The sequence below is a fragment of the Thalassophryne amazonica genome, chromosome 17, assembly GCF_902500255.1.
Source record: "Thalassophryne amazonica chromosome 17, fThaAma1.1, whole genome shotgun sequence".
NCBI lineage: Eukaryota > Metazoa > Chordata > Actinopteri > Batrachoidiformes > Batrachoididae > Thalassophryne > Thalassophryne amazonica.
The window spans coordinates 18327339-18342163 of record NC_047119.1 but is presented as its reverse complement, the minus strand read 5'-3'; the positions used below and the strand labels follow the sequence as shown (position 1 = coordinate 18342163).

The 14825-nt window shown below is 40.6% G+C and overlaps 1 protein-coding gene across 1 annotated transcript in view; it reads left to right on the top strand.

The window, feature by feature from the left end:
- The first annotated feature begins 2931 nt into the window (after window positions 1-2931).
- dhx29 (DEAH (Asp-Glu-Ala-His) box polypeptide 29) overlaps window positions 2932-14825 on the top strand; it is a 28993-nt gene continuing 17099 nt past the window's right edge. The window contains exons 1-8 of the mRNA XM_034191922.1: window positions 2932-3169; window positions 9298-9371; window positions 11993-12106; window positions 12212-12341; window positions 12425-12564; window positions 12661-12798; window positions 14357-14483; window positions 14575-14724. Of these exons, the coding sequence (XP_034047813.1) occupies window positions 3040-3169; window positions 9298-9371; window positions 11993-12106; window positions 12212-12341; window positions 12425-12564; window positions 12661-12798; window positions 14357-14483; window positions 14575-14724 (1003 nt within the window). The 5' untranslated portion in view covers window positions 2932-3039. The remainder of the gene's footprint in view (window positions 3170-9297; window positions 9372-11992; window positions 12107-12211; window positions 12342-12424; window positions 12565-12660; window positions 12799-14356; window positions 14484-14574; window positions 14725-14825) is intronic.

Below are 14825 nucleotides of genomic sequence, written 5' to 3'. Positions count from 1 at the left end.
GCCTGTTGTGTTTGGTGTGTGTCTGTCTATGTTAGATCCTATGTGTATGTAGCTAACTATAGTAAATGAACTCTAAACTAGACCTAAATATAAACTAATGCTTTCCTTGGCACCGATTCACGTGGTAATTGGCAATAACAATGTCGCTAGCAATCTCCTCCTCTCAAAAACCCACAGTTTGAGCTGCGATTCAGATCTCATTTAAATATTTGGCGGGTCGTATTGACACGCCCAGATTATTCAAATTTTCCGCGAAGCTCGACACGTGGTGTGACGTAACGAGGCCTCGCTCGCAGTGGTCACGTGATGGGGGCGTGTTCGAAACGCTGCTCACTGACACTTCTGGTTCAAAAAGCTTGATGCTGTGTCGAGCAGACTGACTCGAGCTTAACATCAGTAAAACTTGTGCCAAATACCAGTGCGGATCTGGCGACCCTGAACAAAGACGGGAGCAGCCCAATGGACAACAACAACAACTTAATGGAATGCTCTCAGTCAATCCAAAATGTTAATAAACCTCAAACCTGAAAGCTTAACTAAGGAAAAGTAAGTTTTGACATCAGCATGGTGGCTTAGTGGTTCGGATGGTTACCGAACAGTAAGAAGACCCTGGGTTCGCTTCCCACCCGGTCCTGTTTGTGTGGGTTTAGTTGAATTCCAGTTGGTTTCCATACCCGCAGGGGTGCTGGAGTCTAACCCAGCAGTCAAAGGGCAAGAAGCTGGGTACACCTTGGACAGGACGCCAGTCTACGGCAGGGAAGATGCATACAGAAATATCTATCAGGAAGCCAAACATTCAGAGGTGAATAGGCCACAGCTTAAATGGCATTACTGACAGAAATTTTAAAGTTTCTGATTGACTCCAGCATGCCCATGCATGCCCTGCTACAACCCCTGGAAAAAATTATGGAATCACCGGCCTTGGAGGATGTTCATTCTGTTGTTTAATTTTGTAGAAAAAAAGCAGATCACAGACATGACACAAAACTAAAGTCATTTCAAATGGCAACTTTCTGGCTTTAAGAAACACTATAAGAAATCAAGAAAAAAAGATTGTGGCAGTCAGTAACGGTTACTTTTTTAGACCAAGCAGAGGAAAAAAATATGGAATCACTCAATTCTGAGGAATAAATTATGGAATCACCCTGTAAATTTCCATCCCCAAAACTAACACCTGCATCAAATCACATCTGCTCGTTGACATTAACCCTATGTCATGAAATTGACCCTATATGTCTTTTTGCAAGGAATGTTTTCACAGTTTTTGCTCTATGGCAATATGCATTATCTTCTTGAAAAATGATTTCATCATCCTTAAACATCAGAAAAGTGTCCAAAATATCAACGTAAACTTGTGCATTTATTGATGATGTAATGACAGCCATCTCCCCAGTGCCTTTACCTGACATACAGCCCCATATCATCAGTGACTGTGGAAATTTACATGTTGTCTTCAGGCAGTCATCTTTATAAATCTCATTGGAACGGCACCAAACAAAAGTTCCAGCATCATCACCTTGCCCAATGCAGATTCGAGATTCATCACTGAATATGACTTTCATCCAGTCATCCACAGTCCACGATTGCTTTTCTTTAGCCCATTGTAACCTTGTTTTTTTCTGTTTAGGTGTTAATGATGGCTTTCGTTTAGCTTTTCTGTATGTAAATCCCATTTCCTTTAGGCGGTTTCTTACAGTTCGGTCACAGACGTTGACTCCAGTTTCCTCCCATTCGTTCCTCATTTGTTTTGTTGTGCATTTTCGATTTTTGAGACATATTGCTTTAAGTTTTCTGTCTTGACGCTTTTATGTCTTCCTTGGTCTACCAGTATGTTTGCCTTTAACAACCTTCCCATGTTGTTTGTATTTGGTCCAGAGTTTAGACACAGCTGACTGTGAACAACCAACATCTTTTGCAACATTGCGTGATGATTTACCCTCTTTTAAGAGTTTGATAATCCTCTCCTTTGTTTCAACTGACATCTCTCGTGTTGGAGCCATGATTCATGTCAGTCCACTTGGTGCAACAGCTCTCCAAGGTGTGTTCACTCCTTTTTAGATGCAGACTAACGAGCAGATGTGATTTGATGCAGGTGTTAGTTTTGGGGATGAAAATTTACAGGGTGATTCCATAATTTATTCCTCAGAATTGAGTGAGTCCATATTTTTTTCCTCTGCTTGGTCTAAAAAAGTAACCGTTACTAACTGCCACAATCTTTTTTTCTTGATTTCTTATAGTGTTTCTTAAAGCCAGAAAGTTGCCATTTGAAATTACTTTAGTTTTGTGTCATGTCTGTGATCTGCTTTTTTTCTACAAAATTAAACAACTGAATGAACATCCTCCGAGGCCGGTGATTCCATAATTTTTGCCAGGGGTTGTAATTGCAAAGAATATATATATATCCCTTCAGCTACTCTCTTGTTTTCACACTGGGTCACCGCAGCACATCCAGGATGGATCTGCATGTTGATTTGGCACAACTTTTACGCCGGATGCCCTTCCTGACACAACTCCACATTACATAGAGAAATGTAGCAGGGGCGGGGTTTGAATATATTAAATTCCTTTAAAAAAATCCTGGTGGCTTATTTATACACATTTATTGACGTGATGGCCTATATCATATGTACAGACAGCATGTTTTTGTTTCTCTTTGTAATTCAGGGTGATTAAGTTATGCGGTTGGCAACTGATCCGGCTTTACTGGTAAAATCAGTCAATCAATACAGATATTGATTAAAAGTAAAAAAAATTTATCATGTCTTACAAATCAACATGCGACATGGTAAACACACATAAGGTACCAGACGCATGGAAAACAAGTTTGATATCGCTCAATATACACAGAACTGGCAACCTACTAGGAAAGGTTTAGCAGTAATGTTTCCTGTACGGCAGCCGTGTGGTCCCAAAAATGATGAGCCCCCTTAAGAAAAACAGGGTGCGCTGTAACGGCGTTATATTCTAAACGATTCGGATGATTTGTAATCACGCGGTGACTTAGAGGAGCAGCGGTCAGGCTGTTTTTGAGCTCACTTGATGAGTGGGAAGAAGAAGAAGAAGGCGGCGGCGGGCAGAACTGCTGCTCCGGCAGCGGCAAACAGTGAGGCGGAGGCGGCGAGCAAACACAGCAACAAGCCGGCAAAGACCACCGTCAGAGAGAGCAAAGGTGCTACAAAACACACGGTTACACACACAGCACAGATTACTGTTTCATTAGGGGGAAAAGCACTCTGTAGCCAGAAATGGACGCGTCGATAAGAATAAACACCACGTTGTGTTAGAAAATTTTAATTTGGATATAATGACGTCTTTTTCAGCATTTACGGTAGGCTGTATTTTGATGTATTTGCTCCAGAGGTACAGCCAAAGAGTAGACAGAAACACTGGCCCAATGGGCGACCAGGTTTTTTTTTTTTTTTTTTTTAAGTTGGGGGGCGGGGCTTAGGACCAGTTCTGCACAGAGTTTCGCTGGACCAATGGGTGACCAGTTTTTTATAAAGGTTTGGTGGAGGGGCTTATGGCCAGTTTATTGTCGGTTTTAGAGTATCCCAGAATCATTTGCGTGCTGGGGAGGGAGGCTTGATAATGGCTCAGCTTAATGCTAACTTTAACACTGAAAATGCCATAGACATGCTAATGCGTTAGCATCGGTGCCGTTTTTAAGTTATAAAATACATCTATCAACTGTTTCAGGAGACCATAACAGGTCGGTTTAACATAAAAAAGGTAAATATTACTCACAGACATATGCTCTTTAGGGTTTTAGCGGGGAAAAATGAAGATAAAGCGAAATAAAACATAGAACCAATGAAGCAGCAGATTGAAGATCGAAGCACTGCTTCATTGGTTCAAGGTTCAAAGCAAGCTGCGCTGCAGAAACGGTTGATTATACAGACCTGCTGCAGGGTCTGTAATCAATGTAGAGAAATGATAATTTTCCTGACTAAAACCCTCAAAAACAACGGCCACTCTGAAGGACCGATAAGGGAATCGTTAAGCAAAAAGGCTATTGATGTCGATGGAGCAAATAATTTCTTAAGGATACTCGAAAAGAACCGGTTCCCGACACACAACCCAAACAGCAACACGCTTTTTTTTTTTTATATAAAACTCACATTAAAGACTCACAATTATCTTAGTTAAACACCTAAATACATATTTTGGTTGACCTCACCTCCATAACGACGCAATGTTACAAACAAGTTGCTGCAAACGCTTGTTTACACTGACAACGAAATCTCAGCCTCCCCAGCGAGAATGTGATTATGCGCGACATTTGACGCAGTAAAGGTGTCAAAACACAGCTTCACTGGCCCAATGAGCAACCAGGTTTTTTTAAGGTTGGGGAAGGGGCTTAGGGCTAGTTTGATTGAGCTGATTTTGTAAAATCAGTGAAAACACACAAAGGTGAATACTGTGTAACACTGACACATGAATGACACAATAAAGCATAAACGCTAACACTTAACAACACAGATGAGCTTGATTGAACATGTACACATTGCAAGTGCTAAAATCTTATTAATTAATGTAAGTCGCAATAAATTATAATTAATTTTATGTATATAGTTTCCACTAGAATGACAATAAAATAAGTACAGATTGTACAGAGAATAATAAGATCTTAATAAATTAAAATAAATAGCAACTGTATCCCTATAGATATGTTATAATTTGAGAGGAACATTATTATTTGATAAATTAAAGACTCGAACTACTGTAAAAAAATCACTGTGTTTCTGTAAAAGGTGTAAACATTTGGAATAATTGTCCTGATAACATTAAATTACACGGCACTCTAGTTGGCTTTAAAAGACTTGATAAAATTAATATAATTTCTCATTATAGTATGACCAATAACCTCATCGATTTTGTATTATTGCTTTTGTATTGTACGTTGTGCACTATTGTTTGTTTTGTTGTGATGAGAAATTTTAGTTTATTGATTAATCTCAATGATCTATGCTTTGTTGCTTTGGTACAGTGGATTGCAAAAGTATTCAGCCCCTTGGTATTTCACACATTTTAATTTGGTTATGGCATTTCAAATACAAAAAGTAAACCAGGCTTCTCAATATAAACATTTCTAAAATGATCTTTCTTAAACTCAAACTGAAAGTAAATCTCTACAACCTGATATAAATTTATTAAAAATATAAAAGCCAAGATGATGGTTTGCATAAGTAATCAGCCCCTTTGGTATAATACCTGTAAATAATCATTTTAATTGCCAGTTTTCTTCAGACAAGTCAGGAGATGGATACATGAACACTTCCAAGTCACTGAATATGTCTTGAACTTTATTTACATCAGTTTTGAAGAAATACCAACAGTATGGCACTCTATGGTAAATCTGTGTGGAGTAGACAGTTCTCAAAAAATGAGTGACTGTGCAAGAAGGAGAAGAGTGAGGAAAGCCACCAAGACACTCAGACAACCAGTTACAGGCTTCTGTGGCTGTGATTGGAGAAATTGTGCACAGTGCATGTTTTGGATTTTATATCCCCAGTTTTACAGCTTCATGATGAAGTGGAGCAGAGGAGGATTTTCTTAAAAAGAAGGCCTGAAAGTTCACCTACAATTTGCCAGAAGGTACATCTGAGATGCAAGCCTAGATTTGATGTTTTACTGAAAGAAAACCCTCCTCTGTACCACTTTATCTTGAAGCTGTATAACTCGAGTAGTCCAGCAGCCAAGGACTGAAAAAAATACCCATACCCCTCCCGGCGGTAGAACAAAATGAGACCCGTTTTATTTAAAGGGTATGGATACTTTTAGAAAATCATGATGTACTAAATTAAAATGTGTACAGTGCAGCAGATTAACCCCCTGTTTGCCAAAACATTAACATGTCTTTGTACTGCAATATCTGATATATTCCCCAAACAAAAAAGACACAATATGTAATCAAGGCATCAATTAACCCCATTTTTTAGGTGTAAGGCATACCACTACATACATTCTTAGGGTTTAATTAAGTTGTTACCCTACTATGGGGATATTAACCCTTTAGAATCCAAATTGTTTTATGAATTTTCCCCCATATATTTTGTTGATAGCACAGATTATTCATGAGTGAATGGGAATAAAATAAGTTGAAGCTTATAACATTTGACAATTTTATGTCTTTTATTAGAAAATACCAGGTAGAATCATTTAAAATGGGTACAATGCTTTAAATTAACCTTTCGTTAGCGGTAAACCATCAGTTCACAGTTAGTTAGCTATTTGACTGATCGTGGCTGAGAATTCCTTTGGGGATGAAAGTACACGACTTTTATATAAAAATCATCACAAAGAATGTTCTGAAGTCCTTTTAATGACAGTATAGACAGTTTTAACCCCTTTCCAGCTAATCACATGTTGATCTAGCAATCATTATTTGAAACTTGCAGAGGGTATTTGTGTGACCAGTTTTGATCGTCATTGCAAAATACACATTTGCAGTTATTTTACTGCACATTTGCATTAATTAATGCACAATTGGTCTGCCATAGAAGCACAATGACCTTCTCAGAAACAATCTGGTGGCTTAATTAAGTTCATTGAAATTAAAATTTGTACCATCTCATTGTTTCTACTCTTACTTATCTTTGTTAGGCCAATTAATACTATCTTATTATAACTTAATTACACTCAACAAAAATATAAACGCAACACTTTTGGTTTTGCTCCCATTTTGTATGAGATGAACTCAAAGATGTAAAACCTTTTCCACATACACAATATCACCATTTCCCTCAAATATTGTTCACAAACCAGTCTAAATCTGTGATAGTGAGCACTTCTCCTTTGCTGAGATAATCCATCCCACCTCACAGGTGTGCCATATCAAGATGCTGATTAGACACCATGATTAGTGCACAGGTGTGCCTTAGACTGCCCACAATAAAAGGCCACTCTGAAAGGTGCAGTTTTGTTTTATTGGGGGGGGATACCAGTCAGTATCTGGTGTGACCACCATTTGCCTCATGCAGTGCAACACATCTCCTTCGCATAGAGTTGATCAGGTTGTCAATTGTGGCCTGTGGAATGTTGGTCCACTCCTCTTCAATGGCTGTGTGACGTTGCTCGATATTGGCAGGAACTGGTACACACTGTCGTATACGCCGGTCCAGAGCATCCCAAACATGCTCAATGGGTGACATGTCCGGTGAGTATGCAAGAACTGGGACATTTTCAGCTTCCAAGAATTGTGTACAGATCTTTGCAACATGGGGCCGTGCATTATCCTGCTGCAACATGAGGTGATGTTCTTGGATGTATGGTACAACAATGGGCCTCAGGATCTCGTCACGGTATCTCTGTGCATTCAAAATGCCATCAATAAAATGCACCTGTGTTCTTCGTCCATAACAGACGCCTGCCCATACCATAATCCCACCGACTTCTATCTACACCCTTTCAGCCACACGTAGTGATTGCAAATTTATATTTTTGGTGTGTGTGCTGAATCAATTCATTCCTTCACTCATTCATATGTAAGCAACAACAAATTTAGCACCAAGATTTGGACTAGTAACAATGGGCTAGAAGACAACCTAGTCTTTTGGACTAAAAATCACATTAAAACAACTAAAGGGGTTGAGTTCGTCATCCCTTAGCTGGACAGATTTCCTTCAAACCTGATGGGAATATTACTTTGACAGATGTCTGGAGGTAATTAGATTTCTGGATTCATTTGGTCAAAGGTCCACCTCGGTCCAAAAAGTGCCCTTTTTGTATATCTCAACAACCAAGAAGTCTATATGGATCAAACATTGTGGGAATATTACTTGAATAGCTGTCGAGAGATTATTAGATTTTGGAGTAGTTTGGTCAAAGGTGCCTTTCGTTGTAATTTTGTCATTGTACACCATCACAACAGAGTTGAAATTAAACAATCAAGATTAGGGCTATGCGATAGGATTATGACAAAATAAAAACGTCTATGGTTTCACATGATGCTTTACTGTTTATTTTGTGGCATCACAAAATACATTATGTGACAAAATTATAAATTTTTCTCTGTTCGGGTTCAAACTAAACTTTTCTTGCTATTCTCTTTGCCCAAAAGCTCTAAATAAAAGGAGAAAGATAATCATACATTAAGTATATAATGTCTCACTACCTTCAACACTCACTACGTTCAAATAAACTGCGTCGGGAGTCATAGACTTTCACTTCACGCTACTTAATCCGGAGATAAGCACTGGTTCAATTTTTTAATTAATTAATTTATTTTTGGTTAGTATAAAAATGGTTGTTCTTTCCATACGGTCATTATATAAACTATTAATATATCGTGGCATATATATTGTAATCAGGATATGAGATGACATATTAGGATGTGAGATTTTAGACATATCGCCCAGCCCTAATCAACCTGTGCTTGCTTGTAGTGTGGACTTTCAGCTTTATGTCAAGAGATTTATCAAAAATATCACATTAATAAGTCACATTAGAAATTGCAGCCATTTTTTTTGTACACAGTCCATATGTATTGACAAACTAAATTTATTATACATGTCAGGGGATGGACACATGAACATTTCCAAAATGTCTTGGAGTTTATTCACAATCACTCAATCATTAAGAAATACAAGCACTATGTTACTGTATAACACATCTGTCTAGGCAGTTCTCAAAAATGCAAGAATGCAAGAATGAGACTAGTGATGGAAGTCACCAAGACACTCATGACAGCTTTGAAGGAGTTATAGGGTTCTGTTGCTGAATTTGGCCAAACTGCAAAATGCAGCTTTTTTGTTGCATCACCAGTTTTACACCATCATGGTAGAGTGAAGCAGAGTTATTATTACTATTATTATTATTATTATTAAAATAAGTAAAATTTCAGTTGTAGTTTGCTAAAAAAAAGCACATAGAGACTCAATTGTAGATTTGATCTGTTTTCTTCTCTGAAAATCCTTCTCTGTTCCACTTCACCATGAAGCTGTGACTGATGCCACATCAATATAGCATTGACATGATCAGTGAATTAATTGATTAATGGATCAAAAATAATCCTCAACTGTTTAAATAACAGATATGCCACAAAACCTTTCCCTGACTGACAAAGCTCTAGAAAGCTGCTCTACATACTTTGTTTTGGTGTGATATGGGGAATAAACTGAATTTGATAAGGACAGGACACGTGATCAAACTTTATCATGATTAAACTAACTTTTCAGGGAAAAGGGTAATGGTGTCCCAGCATTATTGCAGCTTTGATGAAGGCTTAACATAAAACCTAGCTTACCTTTGCCTTAAGCTTATTTAAGTTTGTGTAACCCATTTACCTTCTTTCTCCAGGTCCAAAGACCTATAGCCTTGCCAACACTGTCCAGGTGGACACAACTGGTGTCTGTGACAAGTCTGTGCTTAAAGTAAGTAATTGATCCATTCATTTCCTATACCCATTTATTCCAATTAAGGGTCACGGGGTTCTGGAAGCCATCCCAGCAGTCATTGGGCAGAAGGCGGGGTGCACCCTGAATAGGCTGCCATTCTCTTTCAAGGCCGACACATTTTGACGGACAAATTCATACGCAGTCTCACTCACGCTTACGGCCAATTCAGAGCCATAAGTTCCAGCATGTGTTTGAAAGTGGCTGGAAGCTGGAGCATCTGGTGGGAACACACGCAATCAGAGGGAGGACATGCAAACTCTACACAGAATGGACAAGCTCATAAGCAAACATAGAACCTTCTCATTGTGAGCCAAGAGTACTAACTGCTAAGCCACCGTGCTGCCCTAAAGTAAGTCAGTAATTCAGAAACCACCAGCTCTGTACTGATCAGTCTTTTTTTTATTTATGAACCTTACAACCATTTAAATTTGTGACTTGGTAGCATTTTAGGTCAGGTCAGGTTTGGTGGTAACTGCTGGTGCTGGGCGTAACAGCATCCAACACACCATAGAACCATCTTGGGTCCTGGCAACCACCCTGGTAGACACCCAGTCCGTCCCCAGTTCCACACCTCTCTAAAGTAACCATCTATCTGCTGCAGCCAGGTGAAACATAGGCGTCCCGTCGGTCTTCTCAAGCCTCTTGGGTCATCAACACTGATCCACCCATCTGCTGGATCATGTCCAGAGAAATGTGCCACATGACCAAAAATGTCATAACTGATGCTTCCTCACATTGCAAGTGATACTCCTCATCTCAGTCGCCTGGAATAACCGTTAGTTTAACACAAAGTTATTTCAGCGGCCCCCTGTCTCATCTTACCAGAGTCCTAAAATTTGTTGTTGCGGTGGGAAAAAAAACCCACTCAGATCTTCTCCACCTTTAACACACAGTTTCAGCTGTGTTTGATCAATAGACTTCACACATTTCTCATAATATATCTACTAATACTCCTGTACATTGTGGGACCTCTGCGCAGGATTATGCAGAGAGAAATGTGTCACATGGCCATAATGTCATAGTAGATGTTCCGTCACAATACAATGGATACGCCTCATCTTTGTCTTCCTAAGAAACCTTTAGTTTGACACAAAGCAGCAGTATCCAAGAGACCTAAAACTGGTTGGTGTCCAAGTCTGATAATGAATGATACGGTAAGACAGGAAGCACCAGGAACCTAAAGGACTTGGACCTCATTCTTTAGTGAAGGGTAATGCCATTGTCAAACACCTTTGTCTGAGGAACTTAAGACTCCATATGTTAGGGTTAGAGGACCGGACGGAACTGGACTGGTACTTGCCGATGGACTTAAACGCAGGGGAGCAAGAAATGGAACAGGTTATGAATAAAAAAGATTTATTAACACTAAACATGGAATAAATTTGTGGTGGTAAGGTGGCCCGCTGAGGTGAGAGTCAGCCCGCTTGTAGCGATGGAAATCAGGGTGTTGCAGGTTTCCGAGGCAGTCTTGAAGGAGAACTGGTAACAGGGGTTCAGGGAACAGGACCAGGTGGAACTCATGACTCAGAGACCAGGAACTAGATGAAGGAAGACACAATTGGTGATTGAATGCACTTGTAACACTGAAGCCTTTAAACAGTCACAGCTCACAGAAAGCTTAACACAGGACTGTTCACAGTTCTGGAAATAATGTTCTGCTCTTAGGAAATAAGGTTTATTGTTCAGGAATTGTCCAAAGTTCATAAATTGTCTCCAGAGGTCAAGTGCTGTGTGTTGTGACACAGTTCCAATTTAGCAGGACTTAGACAGCTGGGCTCTTAACAGTTCATTGTCAGAGTTCAAGCAGTTCTCAGGAAGAGTTCTTGGAGCAGTTCTTTATCATAGCACAGTCACAGACAGGAACGAGTGAGAACAGGATCCCACTAAGACGAGGAGGAACTTAACTGGCGTGTAGCAGAGTCGGACTCTGAGCAGAGAGCCGAGGGGTTCCAAAGTGATGTAGCTGTGTAGGTAACCAGGAACCAGGAGCCAGGGTAGCGTGGGAGCCACTCAGGAAAGCGTCTGGAACACCAGGAAAGACAGTTCGCTCTAATACAGGAATTAGGGAGTTGGCCAGGTACCTGGAGTGTAGCTGCGGGAAGCTCTGATGTCTTAGGTGCTTGGAAGCAACAGGAAGATGTGGTCAAGGTCACAGAGAGGAATCAGGCTCGGTCCTCAGATCACAGATCTCTGGATCATGGTATCTGGAAGGTTCCTGGATTTTCAGTGCGCCATCTGGGGGGGGAAAACTCAGAACTACACACAGGGTAAAAAAGGGAAGGAGAGAGAGGCAGGGCAAAGGCTAACTATGACACCATAAGCTCTTTCCAAGTATCTTTTGATCTCAAATGCTGAGAAATCAGAGTTAGAGTGGTTTCATTTTAGAGGTATTTTCATTTTTAGATGTTTTGTTTTGGTTACTAATTCTCTCTGAGATCAGAAGTGGGGAAAAAAAACAATATAATGGTTAACAAGAATGAAGCAGATGTTGGACAATAGTTCTAACAGCTGCCTCTGCTACTGAACCCGCGTTTAGACACTTTGTAGCCTGGAAGACAGAATGTTCAGTTGGGACTTGTACATGTTTCTTCACCCAGGTGATTATCCAACCTGACCTAGAAAAGAAGATCATCAAGCTCATCAATGACTTCAGACAAGGGAATGGAGACAGAGGGCCTGTATCAGGCAGACTCACGAGCAAGAAATTACTGGTAAGGACAAAAATCATCACTCGTTTGGGGGAAAAAAAACAGACAGATTCGGATTTGTGACCGAGTTTCATCGTCAGTTGAACATTAATTTTCATATCCTTGCAGGATCTGTACACGGCTCTGGAGAAGTTCAACTTTAAAAGAGAACACATTGAGGAGGCGATGAAGAGCAGCGTGCTGTTTGGCGGGGATCTCCACTCTGCTCTCGACTGGCTTTGCCTCAACCTTAGAGATGGTGAGATGATGATGAGGCTCAGATTTTGTCTTCTGTAGCGTCGTTCTGCAGAACCTGAGACTGTGAGCTTGTCTGTTTACCAGAGGAGCTGCCTGAAGGTTTCAGTCAGCAGATGCAGGAGGAGATCCAGAGGAGCAGGCCCAAGTACCAGCCGCCCGCCCAGCAGGCGCCTGCAGCTCCCACCACCGTATCTGCCAACAACACCGGCAGAGGGACCGCCAAGGTTTGTGTTCACACATGTGTGTTTGTGTGTGTCAAGTAGACAGGTGTGCACGCGTGCCATGTCGTAGTTTATACCGCAAGTGTGTTGTTTGGACATATGAAGGAGAAGGACGAGGCTGCAAGCATGAAAGATTGGATCTTAAGGTATGCAGAGCAGAGCAGTGAGGAGGAGGAGGAGGAAGAAGTGAGCGACAAGACCCTACGCAATCAAGAACAGGAGGAAAAGTTTGACCCAGTAAGTAAAGTTTTTGTGTAGGCTCTCAGTTGTCCAGATGGTTTACATAGTAGAGAAGCTTGACTCTTCGACTGGACTGGGTTGCTTGATGCGAGGACGTTTTGCTTCAAATCGCAGAAGCTTCCTCAGCTAAAATTCTTGCTCTGGTGGTCTGACTTCTGTCTTGACTCTTGTAGAGAAGAATAATCAAGAAGTCACAAAAGCTGGAGTTTTAAACCTAACCCAACCCCTCCTACTGAGAGGCAGACTGCTATTGGCTAAACAATAGCTCTAATTAGCACCTATTGTGCTCTAGTTAGCACCCTCCTAATGACAGGGCAGCTGTCCCTCCTAATGATGGGACGGACCCTCTCATGATGGCTCCCTTGATGACTCTGCTGATGACGTAAATGACTCATTACCATGAACAAAAGACTGAAACTGCTTTGACCTGAGTACCCCATTGTAAACAGGGGATAAAGCGTGTCTCAGACCCCCTCCCCGGTTAAGGCTGGGTTTCAAACGTTTCACAAAGAATGCCTCCTTGACCCCTCTCTCAAACCATTTCTTCTCTCTGGCTAATATTTTAACTTCCTTGTCCTCAAACGTGTGGTTAGTGTCTTTAAGGTGGAGATGAACTGCAGACTGAGGTCCACTGGCGCCCTCTCTGCGGTGCTGGTATAGCCTTTTGTGTAAAGGTTGCTTAGTCTCACCTATGTAGTGTTCGTTACAGTTTTCCTGACATCTGATAGAATACACTACATTGCTCTGTTTGTAACTAGGGATCCGATCGGACACTTTAAACTAGGAAACTGAACACTGAATATAAATATGAGTGCAACACTTTTATTTTTGCTCCCATTTTTCATGAGCTGAACTCAAAGATCTGAAACATTTTCTATATACACAAAAGACCTATTTCTCTGAAATATTGTTCACATATCTGTCTAAACCTGTGATGGTGAGCATGCTGAGATAATCCATCCCACCTCACAGTTGTGGCATATCAAGATGCTGATTAGACAGCAGGATTATTGCACAGGTGTGCCTTAGGCTGGCCACAATAAAAAGCCACTCTGAAATATGCAGTTTTGCTTTTTTGGAGCGGTCTGGGGGGGGGTCCAGAAAACTAGTCAGAGGAGATAAAGGTATCCTCTCTGAAGCATATGAGCTGATAGGTTTTAAGGTTGTTTGATGAAGTGGCATATTAATAAGAATGAAATAAATGTTCTTGTGAATATGCTAACTGATGAATAATATATAGCAGATAGGGAGTACATGAGCTGACCACATTGTAGCCTTAGTTGGTCCATATATATGTGTGGTATTGAAAGTGAATTTATCATCAGAAAGTGTGTTCATTGTGGTGGCACAGATATGTTCCCACAGCCATAAATCAAGAATGCTTGATGAGACGTCATTATACATGAATATGCATTTTGGGTGTGGCTGTGCAAAATTCTAGGGTACCTAGGACCTGTCGGTCAATTGCACAATTCAAGTTATGTAGCCTAGCATTTTGTACCACATATCATTAAATGTGCGCATTAGTGAAGTTTACGTTGTTTTTACTATGTAGAATGACAGGTACTTGGTGCTCACAGCACATCTCTATGACGTTAAAGAAATGGCAGCTGCTGCAAAGACTAAAGGTGACAAGATGGGTCAAAGGACAGCACAGGACAGAATACGCGTCATACAGCAAGGTTTGTCTCCTCCAGGACTTACCACATACAAATTAATACAGTTCTCCAGACATATTATAGGCTGACTTAAACATATGTGTTCTATGGGCAGAAATGAAGCCTTTGGAGTCCCACCCAATGTTTAATCCAGCTTTAAAAGTGGTGGATGCACCTCAGAGGGAAAAGAAAATACTCCCTCCCAGTGAAGACAAGGAAGACCTCGGCTTCAACTTATTTGAGCAAGTTGCTCCTGTGGAGAAAGGTAAACCGTCTGAAACTGCTTCTGAGTCAACTTCAATATATCTAACTTGACAAATGTGGAATCAAACTGATTTTTACAGAACGAGTCGACTATCAAATAGA